Raw genomic sequence first — 16,136 nt, forward strand, 5'->3', positions numbered from 1 at the left:
ATGGGAAATTTCCTCTACCTGATAAATGGCATCTTCAAAAACCATGTAGCTAACATTATGCTTAATGGCAAAACACCAAATACTCTCCTTCTTTGACCATTGACAAGACAAGGATATTCAATCTCACTGCTTCTATTCAACACTTACTGGAGGTTATAACACCAGAATAATATAGCAAGAAAATAAGTAGAAGATACCCATATTTGAAAGGAGGAGTTAAATTGAAATTAAAAATATATCATTTATAACATCAAAAATGAAATATTTAGGGATAATCTGACATAAGACAAGAAAGAACTATACATTGAAAGCTACAAAATATTTTTGAGAGGAATTAAAGAAGGCCTAAATAAATGAATAGATATATCTTGTTTTCTGGGTTGGAAAATACAATATGATTAGATATAAATTTTCCTCAAACTGACCTATAAATTTAACACAGTCCCAATCAAAATTGCAGTAGGTTTTATTTTTGTAATTTTGGAAATTGATAAACTGATTCTAAAAGTCATATATTTACATACTACAAAAAATAAACTTCAATCCATGCTTCATGCAATACAAAAAGCTAACTCAAAAGAGATCAAAGGCCTAAAACTAGAAAACTTATAGAGGCAAACATGGATAAAACTGAAAAACCTGACCATACTAAGTATTGGCTGGGTTGTGGAGGAACTGATTTTTTCAAACACTGCTGCTGGAAACGTAAAATAGTACACTTTGGAAAACATTTTGGTAGTTTCTTTAAAAACCAAATGTATTCCTATCATATAATCCAGCCATTCCATACCTAGGTATTTACCCAAGAAAAATAAAATGTCCATACAAACAATTGGACGTTAATGTTGACAGGAGCTTTATTTGTGATAGCCAGAAACTGGAAACAACAAAAATGCCTGTTGATGGGGGAATATATAAATACATATGATATATACATATGATAAAATCCTATTCATCAACAGAAATAAATCACTATTCATAACACAGATGAACCACAGAATAATTATGCTAACTAAAAAAAGCCAGACATAAAGTGTATGTAACAGTACAATTTCATTCATATAAAATTATAGAAAATGCAAACTAATGCATAGCGACTGAACAGTGATTGCCTGGGGACAGGACGGGGCTGTAGATGGAAGCAAGGGGAAGCAAGATGGGAAAATTAAAGAGGGGATACAGCAAATCTTGAAGGTGATGGATATGTTCATTATGTTGATAGTGGTCATAATTTCATTGGCATACACATATATCAAAAGGTACCAAACCGTATGCTCCAAATATATACCATTTATTGTATGTCAATTATACCACAATAAATCTGGTTTAAAAATCTGCACACCAATCCATAATGGTTAATTTAACAAACAATATGGTATTGTGTTTTTGGACTTAAAGCCTTTTTGGCATCAACACCTATGCTATAAGGCATGGTTTCTGGCTCTTTGTGGCTACCTCACAGTACACCTTTAGAGTATCAGTTTCCTGCTTAATTTTTTAAGGAATAAATGCTTAGAATCCATCTATGCTTAAACACAGGGTGCATGGTCTGGGAAAATATTAAAGGAGTGGCATCTGGGACCAAAAATCCATTTGGAAAAACCAAGGCTCTTAATGAAGTTATAGTTGGCTTTTTCAGGCATGGGTTCAAAGTTGAGAGTATGCATCATGGCTTTGACTAGTGTCTGCAAATATGGGGTACATCTTGGGATCATGATCAACTTCTTTAAGACTTCAAACTAACCAAGCACCAATGGGGACCCTAAACAGTACATACAGCTGTAACTTTCAAAATCTTTAGAACTTCATATGGCATGGGCTCTTTGTCTATCTCTGAACTGGTTCAGAACTCAGGCAGGGAGAAAGGTAGGTGTCACATACTGATTTTCTTACCCCAACAGGGCAATTCCTAACTCTTCCTAGATACTAATGCCACCTCTAACTACTGCAAACCCTCCTGCTAGATTTGATGTCCTTCATGGCTTCTCTTCTCACCACGCTGCTACTGTACAGGTCATAGTTTATGAGTGCAAATCAATTAAAATGGCATCTGGGGAATCATAACTTCCAAGTCTACCACTGACTCTGTGGGAAAACATCCTGTGAGTCCCACACAACTCTCTCACTCTTAAACTTGTTACATACAACCTGGACGAATGTCAGGGACTCAGCGATAGAGTTTTCTACATAAAGCAGCTGTTCTCAAGGCATGGTCCACAGCCCCCAGAGACCACTGAGATCCTTTCAGGAGGGGCCTTCATTCACCATGGCTTTCATAACCACATTGGGATGTCATCTACCCTTTCACAGTGCTAGTGTTTGCGCTGACGGTGCAGAAGCAGTAGTGGTGCCCAGCGCAGATTAAGGCAGCGGCACCAAGCTGTCCTAGCAGTCACTGGCATGAACTCACAGAGCATTTAAAAACAAAACAAAACATTTTCACTGAAGAATATAATTAATGAAGCAGTAAAAATTAATAATATTAAAACTTGACTCTTGAGTTTACTTCTTTTTACTATCTCTGTGACAAAGTGAACATTACATGTTGCTGCTGACTGAAATACCATGAGTGTCTCAAGGAAAAACATTTGTGCAATTATTTGAGTTGTGTGCTAAGTTAATAGTTTTTTTCCGCAGAATGCTATTTTTGTTTGAAGAATGACTGACAGAAAAATTGCAGTTATTCAGATTTGGACAATGGCTGACATTTTCTTGAAAATAATAAAGTGAGGCTGTCACTTTAAGGAAAACCATTGACTGTATTTGATGTTAAACTTAAAATCCCAGCTTAAAAGTAACAGAATTCAGAAAGAGTATTCACCACCATGTGCTTGACTATTTCCCAATATTTAAAGCCATTTCTAATGAGTTCAATGGTGATATTACCAAACATGATTTTCTGATATTACATAGTGAAATATGTCAACTTCGGAAAGATCTGCATAACACAGTGAGCCAACATACTTTAAATGACCAGTGCATGTTACAAAGTCCATTCAAAGCATGAGGCACACTAATGGGCTTAATGTAACAGTACAAAAAGTTTACTGGCATGGTTTCAGATTCCATATTGCAACTAAACTTTTAAGAATTACTACTTGCTGAGTTTTAGTGGAGTATCAATAAATGTTCACAATTATCTGAAGAGCCTAAGAGATATTCTTCCCCTTTACAACTACATATATGTTTGAGGATGAATTTTCATTGTATTCTTCAACCAAAACAACATAATACAACAGCTCAAACACAGAGGCAGATATGAGAATCCAGCTGGCTTCTACTAAGCCAGACATTAAAGATATTTGCAAAAATGCAAAACAATGGCCTTTGTTTCAATACTTATTGTTTTAGAAAACTTAGTTTTTCATAAAAATGTCACTTATGTTAAAATACAGTGGGTTTATCATTGTTATTTTTAAGTGCATAAATGTTTAAAAATTTTCAACTTTAATTTCTAATGAGGTAATTATTGATAGATAGAACCAATAATTTTTAAGTGTTTAAATGGGTCTGAGACCAAAACATTTGAAAACTACTGCACTTAGAGTATTAGATTTCAGTAGCCCACTGCTGTCTTGTCATCTTTTAAAAATGGATACAGGTTCCATAAATCATTTTCAAAGTATATGCACTCAAATGTTCATAGCAGCACAATTCACAATTGCAAAGGTGTGGAAACAACCCAAGTGCCCATCAATACATGAGTGGATTAATAAAATGTGGTATATGTATACCATGGAGTACTATTCAGCTATAAGAAACAATGGTGATATAGCACCTCTTGTATTATCCTGGTTAGAGCTGGATCCCATTCTACTTAGTGAAGTATCCCAAGAATGGAAAAACAAGCACCACATGTACTCACCAGCAAATCGGTTTCACTGATCAACACCTAAGTGCACATATAGGAATAACATTCACTGGATGCTGGGCAGATGGGGGGGGATGGGTATATACATACATAATGAGTGTGATGCCCACCATCTGGGGGATGGACACTCTTGAAGCTCTGACTGGGGGTGGGTGGGGCAAGGGCAATATATGTACCTAAACATTTGTACCCCTATAATATGCTGAAATAAAAAAATATATATGCACAGTTATATAGATTCCTTTTAATCTCTATATTAAGAGTTAGAAATTCTAAAAAGGCAGTATAGAGAGAATCAGAGATAGAAATCACAATATTTAGGACCTGAAAGGGTGGGAAATTTCTGAAGTAAAATTCTAGCTCAGCTTAGCTTTAAGGGGGCCATACTGAATAGCATACACACAGGAGAGAGAGCTTGGAAATTAGCTTTCCTTCAAGATTTAAAAAAAAAAATAATCAGTCTAATTTGATCCTGTAGTCCAACATCTATTACAAAACTAAGAAGGATCATTAAATAATCATGAACTCACCTATACAATCTCCATTTGCATCCTGCTTATAGCCCATGTTGCATTCGCATCGGTAGCTAGAAACAGTAGGCACGCAGCGTCCATTTAGACAAAGATTAGCGTGGTGCCTGCAGATATCTATTGTCTGGTTCAGAATTGCTAAAGAAAAGTGAAGCACAAGTAATATCTAATAATTACAACATGCAGAGTTGATTTTTAAAAAGGACATTTAATAGTAAATTAATCAAATGCATATCAGAAGCCCACATTATTTTATAGTTCACTAAAACTTCCACATGGAGGATCTAAAAAATATTCTTGAGACATATGGTTGTAACTTGCATTTGTTAAGTTACACATCTGGAAACTTTGCCCATAATGATGTCTTTTTACAATTTCAGGAATGTTCTATTGTACATTTGAGTGCTCTCCATTTCTTTTTTGTAACTGAGCTAAATACTCATATATAGTAATAGGAAATATGCCAAAAAGAATAAACATAACACTGTGAGACATTATTAAATATTATTAGCAAAAGAAGTGGTTTTGAAAAGAATGAACTTAAATGTCAAGTACATGAATGCCAATTCTGGTCTGTAGCCCACGGTTTTCAATTTCTTAAGCAATTTAACAAAAAAGGGTGAGGAAAGGAAAGATGTGAATTACAATATTTGGATCAGCACAGAGCAAGACATTTAGTTTATCTCAGTTGAGAATGGTTCTGGAATATAATTCAAGGGGCACATGAATTGGGCAGCTGCAAACGGCCAAATGCAATACAGTGGAACCAAAACAACCTTTTTTGATGGCGTCAATTGGATTGGAGGAGTACTGGGCTCTCATTTGTATTTTCAAAGAAAGCCTGAGTCACACGTTCTTTTCTCCAATTTAGCAGAAAGTTCATAGGGCAGAAAAATAATACTTTCCTACTACATTTTCCTAAATTTAGTACATTTCAGACCCTGAACTGGGTTTCTACACACACTTGTATGCACACACACCCCTTTTGAAAAGTAAAAAATGTGACATATTGCAATATCACTGAGGCAGAAAACTAAGGAGTCCAAAGGGAAAGTGACCGCTTACTTAGTCCAGTGATGATGGGCCCCTGTCCCCCGGCCCCGACACCAGCTCCCCTAACGCCAGGAGAAAAGCCGTTGCCTCCAGGGATGGGGATAAAGCCTGTTGTCCCTCCTGGGCCATAGCCATTGCCATTGCCATTGCCACTTGGGGCAAAGCCATTCCCCCCAGTGCCTCCAGGTCTGGAAACAGCACTCCCTGGAACTCCTCCCATTGGAAGGCCATCCATGCAAAGCCTGCGATATTCCTCTAGAAGAAAAGAAAGTTTAGTTAAACACAAATGGATGTCTTTCTGCATAATAAAAGCAATCAGTAGGTTGTAATAGATCATTCTGGCTTACCTATAATATTCAATAGAACAAGTAGGTTGCTAGCTTGATAAATGTTTTCAATGCTGGCAGTAGCAGGGAAAAGGTATAGATGTTTCAGAAAAAATTTAAAGCCTATATAGCACATTATTTTAACTGAGTTGCAGAACCAAAGAATCCTCTATATGTGCATTTTTATTTTATGCCCCAAAGTGCAACTCCAGATAAAATTCCAGACACAACTGTGAATGCAAGAAATTTACTTCAATGGATGAAAATTAAAGCTTTAGGTAATTCATTTTATATATTTGCTTTTACTCAAATCCTCATCAGTATTACACTCATACATTTTTCCTATCTCTTTTCTTTAAGAGATTAGGTATTAATACAGCTCCAGAATAATATTTTTTTCCTAACGTGGATTTTAATAGTAGACAATATATTGTAAGCTTTTAAATTTGTTCCTTATTTGTCTAGGTACCAAAGTTGGGTGAAGAGAATCAAGAATATAGTAATTGCCTTATTTCTTTACTCCTTGCAGAATTATGCCACTATATCAAAAGAAATAAAAGAATATACAATATTAAATAAAAGAAATAAAAATTATTAATTATACATTACTAGTAGAATTATGAGGTTCCAAAATTATTTACAAGGTGTTAACTCTATTTTTTTTTAACTAACAGATTTTGGTGTTTTATGACTTAGAGATTTTGAAAGAATGAAGAATTTTTCTCCATAACAGTATAAACTGGCATGTATCTTTATATTTAAAAAATTTAATTATTTTTCATTATTTTAATTCAGTATGAAAATAATATATCAAAATATCTTTATGTGATAAACATTAATTGTACATTACTATTCATATTACACATAACAAGAGGAGCTACTCTCTCACCCATCCTAAAGTAATTTCCCAATATAGTCTCATATACATGACAGCTAATAGAGCAAAGTGAATGAGAGGTACTCTTATGTCCTTGTATTATTAATTTTCAAGGTCATGAGAAAAGAGAAGAAATATCTTCAAGGATTGGTACACTATAAACTGAGGGTAATCCTGAAATAAAGTATAAATGAAGGCAGAACTTTTGTTATTCAAAGATATTCAATGGAATGAAAGATCAGGAGTTTTAAAAACTGAATTGAAATCCTGATATTTAACATAATTTTTTAAATACTTGCACAAAAACAAGTTAATCAACTTTCAGTAATTTGTCTGATATTACCAAATTTAGTATTATCAAAACTGATCTCAAATAAACAATGCCACCTTCCCTTACAAAACACCCAAGTCATGGTGAAGAAACTAATGGAATACAAATATGAATTGTCTTTCAGGAGAAGAACAAATTACATTATTGTTACCATTTGCTCAACAGTGTCTATCCTGGGGAGACTAGAAGTCAGCCACTCACCGGAACCTCTCCCAGGGCAGGCCTCAGGCACGGCTCCGACACCCCAGCAGCGGCCGGGCTCACAGCAGCACTGCGTCTTCGTCATCCTGCCCGGGAGTTCTTGTGTACAGCGTCCGTTCACCAGGCCTGAGAAGCACATGCCTGTTCTCTGATCTGAACACGCCAAAATAAAACAGAAGATATGGCAGAATCACCTCACGTTCTTACAGCAATCATTTCACATAGTAGAAGAGAGGAGGTGAAGTAAATTATTTTACTTAATCTCTATTATATCCATTCATTCCTTTATTCTCTTAATTTCTATGCAGTTATTCATTCCTTTACTCATGCAGTCAGCAAACATGCACTAAGTACCTATTCTATGCCATATTCCATGGATACAGAAAACAAAATCCCTGGAGCAGATATGAGGGCAACCTGCAGTGAGAAGCTGAATCCAGACAGACGTGGAGCTTCACGGAAACCAGCACCCAATCCCAATCCCCAGCCAGCCTGGAAAAGCCCACTGCTGCACACCCGTGAGATTCCGTGGCTGTGTGTCACACAGCGTATCTGACTGATTCAGGGCCCATTTTAGAAAGGTTGATCAGAAGCAGCTTGAGATAGTGACATCTGAAGAAGACTTGACTAACATAACAACATGAGCCATGAAGTGTCTGAGGAAAGCACAGAAAGCACAGTGAAGAGGACACTGAAGACATTCTGGTGGGAGACGATGGCGGCTCTGATGAGGGTGGCAGCAATGAAGATGGAGAGAGCACACAGGCGGCAACATGTCTTGAAGGCACAGCCAATGGGAACTTGCTTGGGTGTGGGGTATGAGAGAAAGACAGTGTTGGCAATTTCCTAAGCTTTTGACTTATACAGCTGAGAAGGGGATGAGCAGGGAAGAAATAGGATCAGAGGACATAAGACAAGACTCACTTTAAAACATGTTACGCTGAGGATGCTGCATGAGTGAGCCTGGAACACGGGAATAATCAGGCTGAAATGTGCATGTCCTGTAGGCTGTCAGCATACACACGCTATTCTAAGCCACGAAGCTGGATGAGACATCAAGAACTAGGGGCAACCGATTATGCAAATTAGGTACTGTGAGGTAAAGTAAGGCGAGGACTCAGAAGTAACCACTCCATTTGGCAGGACTGGTACAGTAAGGAGTCTGCATTCCCCTGAGGATTTGGGTTGGGAAGTGACACAATCAAATAGGACTGCAACGGAGGTCTGGCAGCAGCATAGAGAATGGATCAAAACACCAGACAAAGGTTAGAAGACAAGTTATGGTGATTACAAAAGACCGCATAAAATGCAGAATTCCACAGTGATAAAATATCAATCTCATCTATAAACTCTGTGGGTTTATAACTGAAATTGCCTTTATCCTAACCAATGGAAAAAAACTGTGACCCTAGTTATTAACCTTTATCAAGATGCTCTCAAAGAAGTTTTTGTCTATAATCACAAGAAGAAAGATGTACTACAATCATCAGGAGCTACATATCAACAATGAAGATGAAACTATTAACTGCAAATAAATCCATTAATAGGTAAAGTTAAAATTTTTAGCACTGGATACAGAGCATAAAATAAATACACTACTTCCTCAAATGGTCCACAGTATGCCTCAGGGTGCCTCTAAGTGATCATGAAATAAATGAACTGGCTTTAAGATACTCCACGTAAAAATCAGAACACCTTCTTCCATTTGTCCAAAAAGACCTCAGTATGCCTGAAAATAAAGCAGCAACAAAGTGATGCATGTATGTATATTTAGAGGCACTGCAGACATTTAAAAAACTTCAGAGTTGGGCTTGGACATGTTGTCAGTAGGAATAATTTCACAGGTAGGTTCTATTTCTAAGAACGATGCAGGGAAAAAATTTTTGGAATATTCATTCTAGGAACCCAAAGTATCATATTCTTAGATTTACTCAATAGTTATACTCCTCAAGAAAAAGATATAAATTAAGAAAGTCCCAAACTCTTAACAATAGTTATTAATGTTACAAAACACAACTAATGCTAAAGGTAGGATAATTATATTTATCTCTTCAAGGATTCTACAAGAGGAAGTCATAGCATAATGTTTGAACAAAAACAACCATGGCCTTGAGTCAGGAGACATAGGTTTACATCCAAAAATTATTAATTGTTTGATTATGCAACTATATTTAACTCTTCTTCCTTAAAGAACATGGTTGGTAGGAGAATGAAATCAAACAATACATGTTCTGTTTCTTGCAGAATGGTGGATTGGTTACCCTGACTGTCCCTACCAATCAAAATATCCTGGATAAAATATGAAAAAATGTAAAAGAAATAAATTATCCAGCTGGCATGAAAGGAAAAATAAAATTTTTAACAAATGAGGTAAAAAATAGGAATCTTAACAGGTAAGTGTGCAGTTGGGAATCACCTTTCAGCTTCTATTAAACTCTAAAGACTGAGTTTTAACTGATAGTTTCAAAGGGCCCAGGGCATAAGAGCTAAAAAAACAAGATTCCACTTCCTCCCAATACATAATAGGAAACTTCCTCATAAAGTAGGGGTTCCGAAGAGCTACACCTTAGCATATGGGGGAGGTAGGGTGGGCAACTAAGAAACTTGCTTGTCTCTACCTTGATGCTGTATGGAGGAAAAAGAAAGATCTCTCCTAAGAATCTGTAACCACAAGCTCTTCTTCACATCAACAGTTTTGATATCTCAATTCCTACTAGGTTTTTTATCTGAAAAATTTCAAAGAAAGAAGATAATGTAAAGAGGTCCTCAGGCAGGAATACTCCAACAACTTGTAAAAGCCAATACGAATAGAGGACTTAGTATTAATGAAGATCTCAAAGGACTCCCACAGATAAAGTTGCAAGAAAATGAAGCTAACAGGAAAATAAATATTAATAATAACACAAAGAAACAACAGTCAATGAACAAATATTAGTTGAATAAACAGTATATTTCTAATACTGAAATGGTCAGACCAATTTTGACAATTATGAATTATTTAAAATTATTAATTAAAAATTAATAACTAAATTCTATGTAATATGTTTAAAGCAACTGAAGTCTGAAGATATGAACAGGCAAAAAGCCCATAAAAAATGAAAAAACAGACTTAAAAGAGCTCAATGTAACTTCTATAAACAAAAACTATAATAACTGAAATGAAATATCTGATGAACATATTAAACAAGTACATTGCATATAGGTGATAAGAGAATTACTGAGCTGATAAATATATATGAATATATTATCTTCAATGTAGCTCAGAGAGAAAAAAATTGAAATGTCAAAAAGAGGGTAAGAAATATGAAGGTGAGAATGAAAAGTTAACTTATCTATACTCTTTAAGAAGAGTAATGGAAAGAGTAATAAGCAGAATGAGTAGAGGCAATATTCAGTAGATACTATCTTAGAACTTTCTAGCAATGTTGTAAGACAACCTCAGATCTAGGAAGTCCAATAAAGCCAAAGTAGGTTATATAAAAAGGAATCTACAATTAGCCATATCACTGTGAAACTGCAGAACTGCAGAACTCTTAAAAATGGGAGGAAAAGCAAGAGAGATTACCTGCTAAGGAATGGTATTTTATTTTTATTTTTTTTTTATTTCAGCATATTATGGGGGTACAGATTTTAAGGTTTCAAATAATGCCCTTTCCCTTCCTCCCCCCACAAGTCTGAGTTTCCAGCATGACCATCCCCCAGATGGTGCACATCTCACTCATTATGTATGTACAAACCCGCCCCCCCTTCCCCCTGCTCAATACCCAATTACTGTAGTTCCTATGTGTCCACTTAGCTGCTGCTCAGTTAATATCAGTTTGCTGGTGAGTATATGTGGTGCTTGTTTTTCCATTCTTGGGATACTTCACTTAGTAGTATGGGTTCCAGCTCTAACCAGGAAAGGTATCTTATTTTTAAATTAATTGCTGACTTCTCAGTAGCACCAATGGATGCCAGAACACAATGGAATAGTATCTCAGTACTCTCTGATAAAACAGCTGTTGACCTAAAACTCTGTACTGTTGTACTGTGAAAAAGCATGCTTGCATAGGGCAGGTTAAGGTCACTTTCAAGAAAACAGAAAGTGCTGCCATAAACATTTGGGTGCAGATGTCTTTATTATAGAATGACTTTTGCTCTTTTGGGTAGATGCCTAATAGTGCTATTGCTGGATTGAATGGTATTTCTATATTTAGCTCTTTGAGGAGTCTCCAAATTCTTTTCCACAAAGGTTGCACTAATTTGCAGTCCCACCAGCAGTGTAAGAGTGTTCCTATCTCTCCACATCCTCGCCAGCATTTGTTGTTTTGGGATTTCTTCATACAGGCCAGTCTTACTGGAGTTAAGTGATATCTCATTGTGGTTTTGATTTGCATTTCTCTAATGATTAGAGATGTTGAACATTTTTTTAATGTTTGCTGGCCATTATTCTGTCTTCTTTGAAGAAGTTTCCGTTCATTTCCATTGCCCATTTATTGATGGGGTTGTTTGATTTTTTATTGCTGACTTTTTTAAAGTTTTAGATAGATTCTTATTATCAGCCCTTTATGGGATATGCAGAGAGCAAATATTTTCTCCCAAGGATGTGGAAACAACCTAAGTGCCCATCAATTCATGAGTGGATTATTAAAATTGGGTATATGTATATAATGCAATATTAATCAATTTTAAGAAACGACAGTGATCTAGCACATCTTATATTTTCCTGGATTGAGCTTGAGCCCATTATCCAAAGTGAGGTAACACAAGATCGGAAGCAAAGGCTCCACTTGTACTTGCCATCAAATTGGTACTGACTGATGGTGCTCACATGGTAGTAATATTCTCAAGGGATGGGGAGTTGGTGGGGGTAAACTTACAACAATAGGACATGGTGTGCACTGGGGGGGAAGGGCAGGCCTCTAACCTCTGCTTGGGAGAGGCAATGATATACAATGTAACCAAAATGTTTATACCCTCACAATATCCTGAAATAAAAAATAAAATAAAACATTTAAAAAATTTATGATTTGTTACAAAAAATAAATCATATTATAGTATGATAAAATAAATATTCTTGTCAAAAGTATGAGATTAAGAGGACTATTATTTGGGTGGTATTAGAGGTTAAATGTTTTTTTCATTATAGAACACCAAGAATTAAATCTAGAATGTTCAATGTAATAATATTTTTAAAGTTATGACCTTATAAACCTGTAGAATAAAAAATAAATCTGGAAAAAAAAAGCGAGCTTTATACCAAAAGGTTTTTACTAAAGAAAACTCTGGAAGAGGTTCTTTGGGCAAAAGAAAAAAGATTCCCATAGGAGGTTTGAGATGCACAAAGGAACAATGAGCAAATAGTATTATTAAATATGTGGGTAAATCTAAACAATCACTAACATATTAAACAGTAATGATTAATTTGTCAAATATAGAGGGTAGCAATAGTCTTGGCTTTTAAAAAGTTCAGAGGGAAAGATCAAAGTTTTTTCACCTTAATATTCTTTTATTATTTAGATGTGGGTAAAAATACAGGTTAATTTTAGACTTTAGTTTATATATGCATCTTAAAACATCTAGGATAGCCAGTAAAACTACAAAAATAAAGTAAATAACTTCTTTTTTTTATTTCCTTTTTTTTATTTCGGCATATTATGGGGGAATAACTTCTTTATATAACTTATATAACTTCTAGAGGAAAAAGAATAGAGTTTGTGATGCAGGAGGCTTGAACAAATCCAGAAGAAAACAAGAGGGAAAAAGTACAATAAAGCAAGATCAGTAGGAAGCACAAAGAAGATGGCAGAAATAAAAATAAATATATCAGTATTATAATAAACACAAATGGATTTAAATCTTGATTGAAAAGACAAAAATTTACAGACTATGTAAAAATAAAAAATCAGATTTAGATAAAAAGACACATTTAAAACATAAAGATATGGAAAGATTGAGAGGAAAAATATACAATAGGTATATACTTAAACCCTACATTCCCACTCACAAAATGTGATAAAACATAATGAGATATAAAATAGACCAAGAGAAAAATTTAGGAATAGACCAAGAATAAAGTAACAATTTTATAAAGTCAATACACAGTAGATAAGGTTCAATTCACCAGGTAAATACAATACTTTTAAACAACTATCACTTTATAACACAGCATCAGATTATACAAAACAAAAACTTACAATAGAGAAACTGAGAAATCTACCACCATAGTGGGATATTTACACAACTCTTTCAGTAACATAGTAGACAAAATTCTGTAGGTATAGAGAAAATTTGAACAGTACTGTAAACAAGTTTGATCTAATGGATATGTCTAGAAAATCTAGCACCCACCAACTGGAGAAAATTTTCAAGTCCACATGGAGAATTTACAAAAATTAATCATTTGCTAAGCCATAAAGCAAATACTGTGCCAGAATATTTCCAAGGATTGGTATCATCTGATTATACTCTCTGACCACAATGTACATAATGAAGTTGGAAATCAACACAAAAGAAACCAAGAAAACCCCATACACTTTTAAACAACTCATGGGCTAAATACAATATCACATTGAAAATCAGGTAATATGTATAAAACTGCCAAGCACAACATAGCAGGTACTCATTAGGAATCCATTCTACACCAGTTCTTGACTTTGGGAGTCTATAATGATATTGGGAGGGGTTCCCAAATCCTTATTTACACTGAACGTTATAATATATGGTCATTACTATGATTCACATTTATGATTATGCCACTGTGACTAATAAAATCCACATTCATTTAAAATTATTACTAAATACCCAGTAGCATTTTCATTACTTATTTTCTCAAAGATATGAAATTATCATCACATGGGGATCTGAAAAACATTTTTTGATGTCAAAGAGGGCTCTTTAAATAAAAATAATAATAATAATGATCACTGTTCACAGTTTGGGACCCTCCTGAAGGAAACTGAGTCACAGGTGAGAGGGTGGAGAAGCACCAAGAAAGGAATGGAAAGTAAATCATAATTTTTTTATGAAAAAATTTTTATGAAATTCCACAATCTCTTCTAACAACAATAGGGAAGAATCAAGTTCCACTCCCTTGAGCCAAAACATACCAGATGAGATACAGATTGGTATGATGTTTCATAGTTAAGGTTTCTAAAAAGGTATATTTCAAAGCAAATCAGTAGTCAGGAGTTACACTCTTTCCTTTGTGTGCATGAAATGTCATGGCATTGTGTTAAAAAATATACCACGTAAAAGAATATTTGGAATAAAAAAGGGGAATGTTATAGAAATAGGAGTTGTCCAGGAACACCATTCCTCAAAACACGGAATTATTAGGGACAAAGGCAGATGAAAGGCTATAAAACAAAATCCACTAATGCTTGGTGTGTGTTTAACTGCAGGACTGATATGTCGTAAGTAATGAAGACAACCCTACTGCTCTAATCATTTCCTATCACACTCACCACATTTCCTGACAAGGTTTACAAGGAGTCTTATTTACAGCCATGCTGAGAAACAGGAAGCAATTCATGCCCTCTGATTAAAATATAAATCTATCTTGAAATAAAATAATGGTACACTTATCAGAGTTTGCTTCATGGTTTGACATTTAGTCTAAACTTGATTTAAGTGAACTAATGGTTAATTATACAATGTGATGAAAACTTGGCAAAAGTTGGGGATTGTATCATGAAATAAATATGTCTCCTGTTGAATGAGCTTTGCTAATTAGAAAAATAAGAGGTTCAGCCACAATACACTGAGGAGCGTAGTCGGTCAGAACACCAGTGACGGTGTTCCATAAACAGCAGCCTTCGTCCCAGGCTTTGTCCCTGACATTGGATGCCTGCACCCGGCTCTTTGATGGTCTGCTTCCAGCCTAAGTTCCCCTTGATTAATCCTGCAGATTCTTACTATTCCTAAAACATTTTCATGTTTACATTATTTAGGAGTGACTAGAACTAGGAGCAGTGAAAGAAACTGGATGACTGTAGCTTCCAGATTTACTTCTGCCTTTAAAATAGTGATGTGATTCTTCCAGACTTCTCTACTGAAACTTTACAAGCAAAGAGAGACTGGGGCCCCATTCTCACCCTTCTGCAACAGAATAATGTCCAGCCTAGAATCTTATTCCCTGCAAAACTAAGTTTTGTATACAAAGGAGAAATCAAGACGTTCTCAGATAAGCAAAGACTGAGGGAATTCACCAAGACAAGACCAGCCCTTCAAGAAGTACTCAAAACAGTGTTACCCACGGATCAGCACAATAAACACTCACAAATGTAAATCTACTCAAAAGCTAAAGATCAAAGCCCAGATACCATAATGGCTCAAGATAGAAAACAAAGCAACAAAGTTCAACCCAACATAATGAACAGAAATCTGCCCCACCTATCAGTTATCTCAATAAATGTGAATGCCTTGAACTCCCCACTCAAGAGACATAGGCTGGCCAAATGGATAAAAAAATACAAGCCAAGTATCTGCTGCCTTCAGGAAACACATCTAACCTTCATGGATGCAGTTAGACTAAAGGTAAAGGGGTGGAGAACAATATTTCAAGCAAACGGAAGCCAAAAGAAAGCTGGCGTGGCGGTGCTGATTACAGATAACTTAGTTTTTAAATCAACAAAAGTAATAAAAGACAAAGGTCACTATATAATGGCGAAGGGTACAGTTCAACAAGAAGACATAACAATTCTAAATATATATGCACCCAATCTTGGTGCACCCAGACTCATAAAGCAAACTCTACTTGATCTAAACAAATGGATAAACAACAACACGATAATAGTCGGAGACTTTAACACCCCACTGACAGCACAGGACAGATCCTCCAAACAGAAAATCAACAAAGAAATAATGGACGTAATCAGAACTCTAGAACAAATAGGCCTGACTGGTATTTACAGGACATTCTACCCCACAACCTCTTCCTTATGTCTTAACCTTCTCTTCCTAGGAG

General features: G+C 35.4%; 1 protein-coding gene across 1 annotated transcript in view; it reads right to left on the reverse strand.

The window, feature by feature from the left end:
- Positions 1-16,136, reverse strand: part of FBN2 (fibrillin 2) — a 284,415-nt gene that overhangs the window by 128,162 nt on the left and 140,117 nt on the right. The window contains exons 9-11 of the mRNA XM_076008344.1: positions 7,190-7,342; positions 5,467-5,709; positions 4,402-4,539 (exon numbers count right to left, since the gene is read on the reverse strand). Of these exons, the coding sequence (XP_075864459.1) occupies positions 4,402-4,539; positions 5,467-5,709; positions 7,190-7,342 (534 nt within the window). The remainder of the gene's footprint in view (positions 1-4,401; positions 4,540-5,466; positions 5,710-7,189; positions 7,343-16,136) is intronic.

Source organism: Microcebus murinus, chromosome 11, assembly GCF_040939455.1.
Source record: "Microcebus murinus isolate Inina chromosome 11, M.murinus_Inina_mat1.0, whole genome shotgun sequence".
Taxonomy (NCBI): domain Eukaryota; kingdom Metazoa; phylum Chordata; class Mammalia; order Primates; family Cheirogaleidae; genus Microcebus; species Microcebus murinus.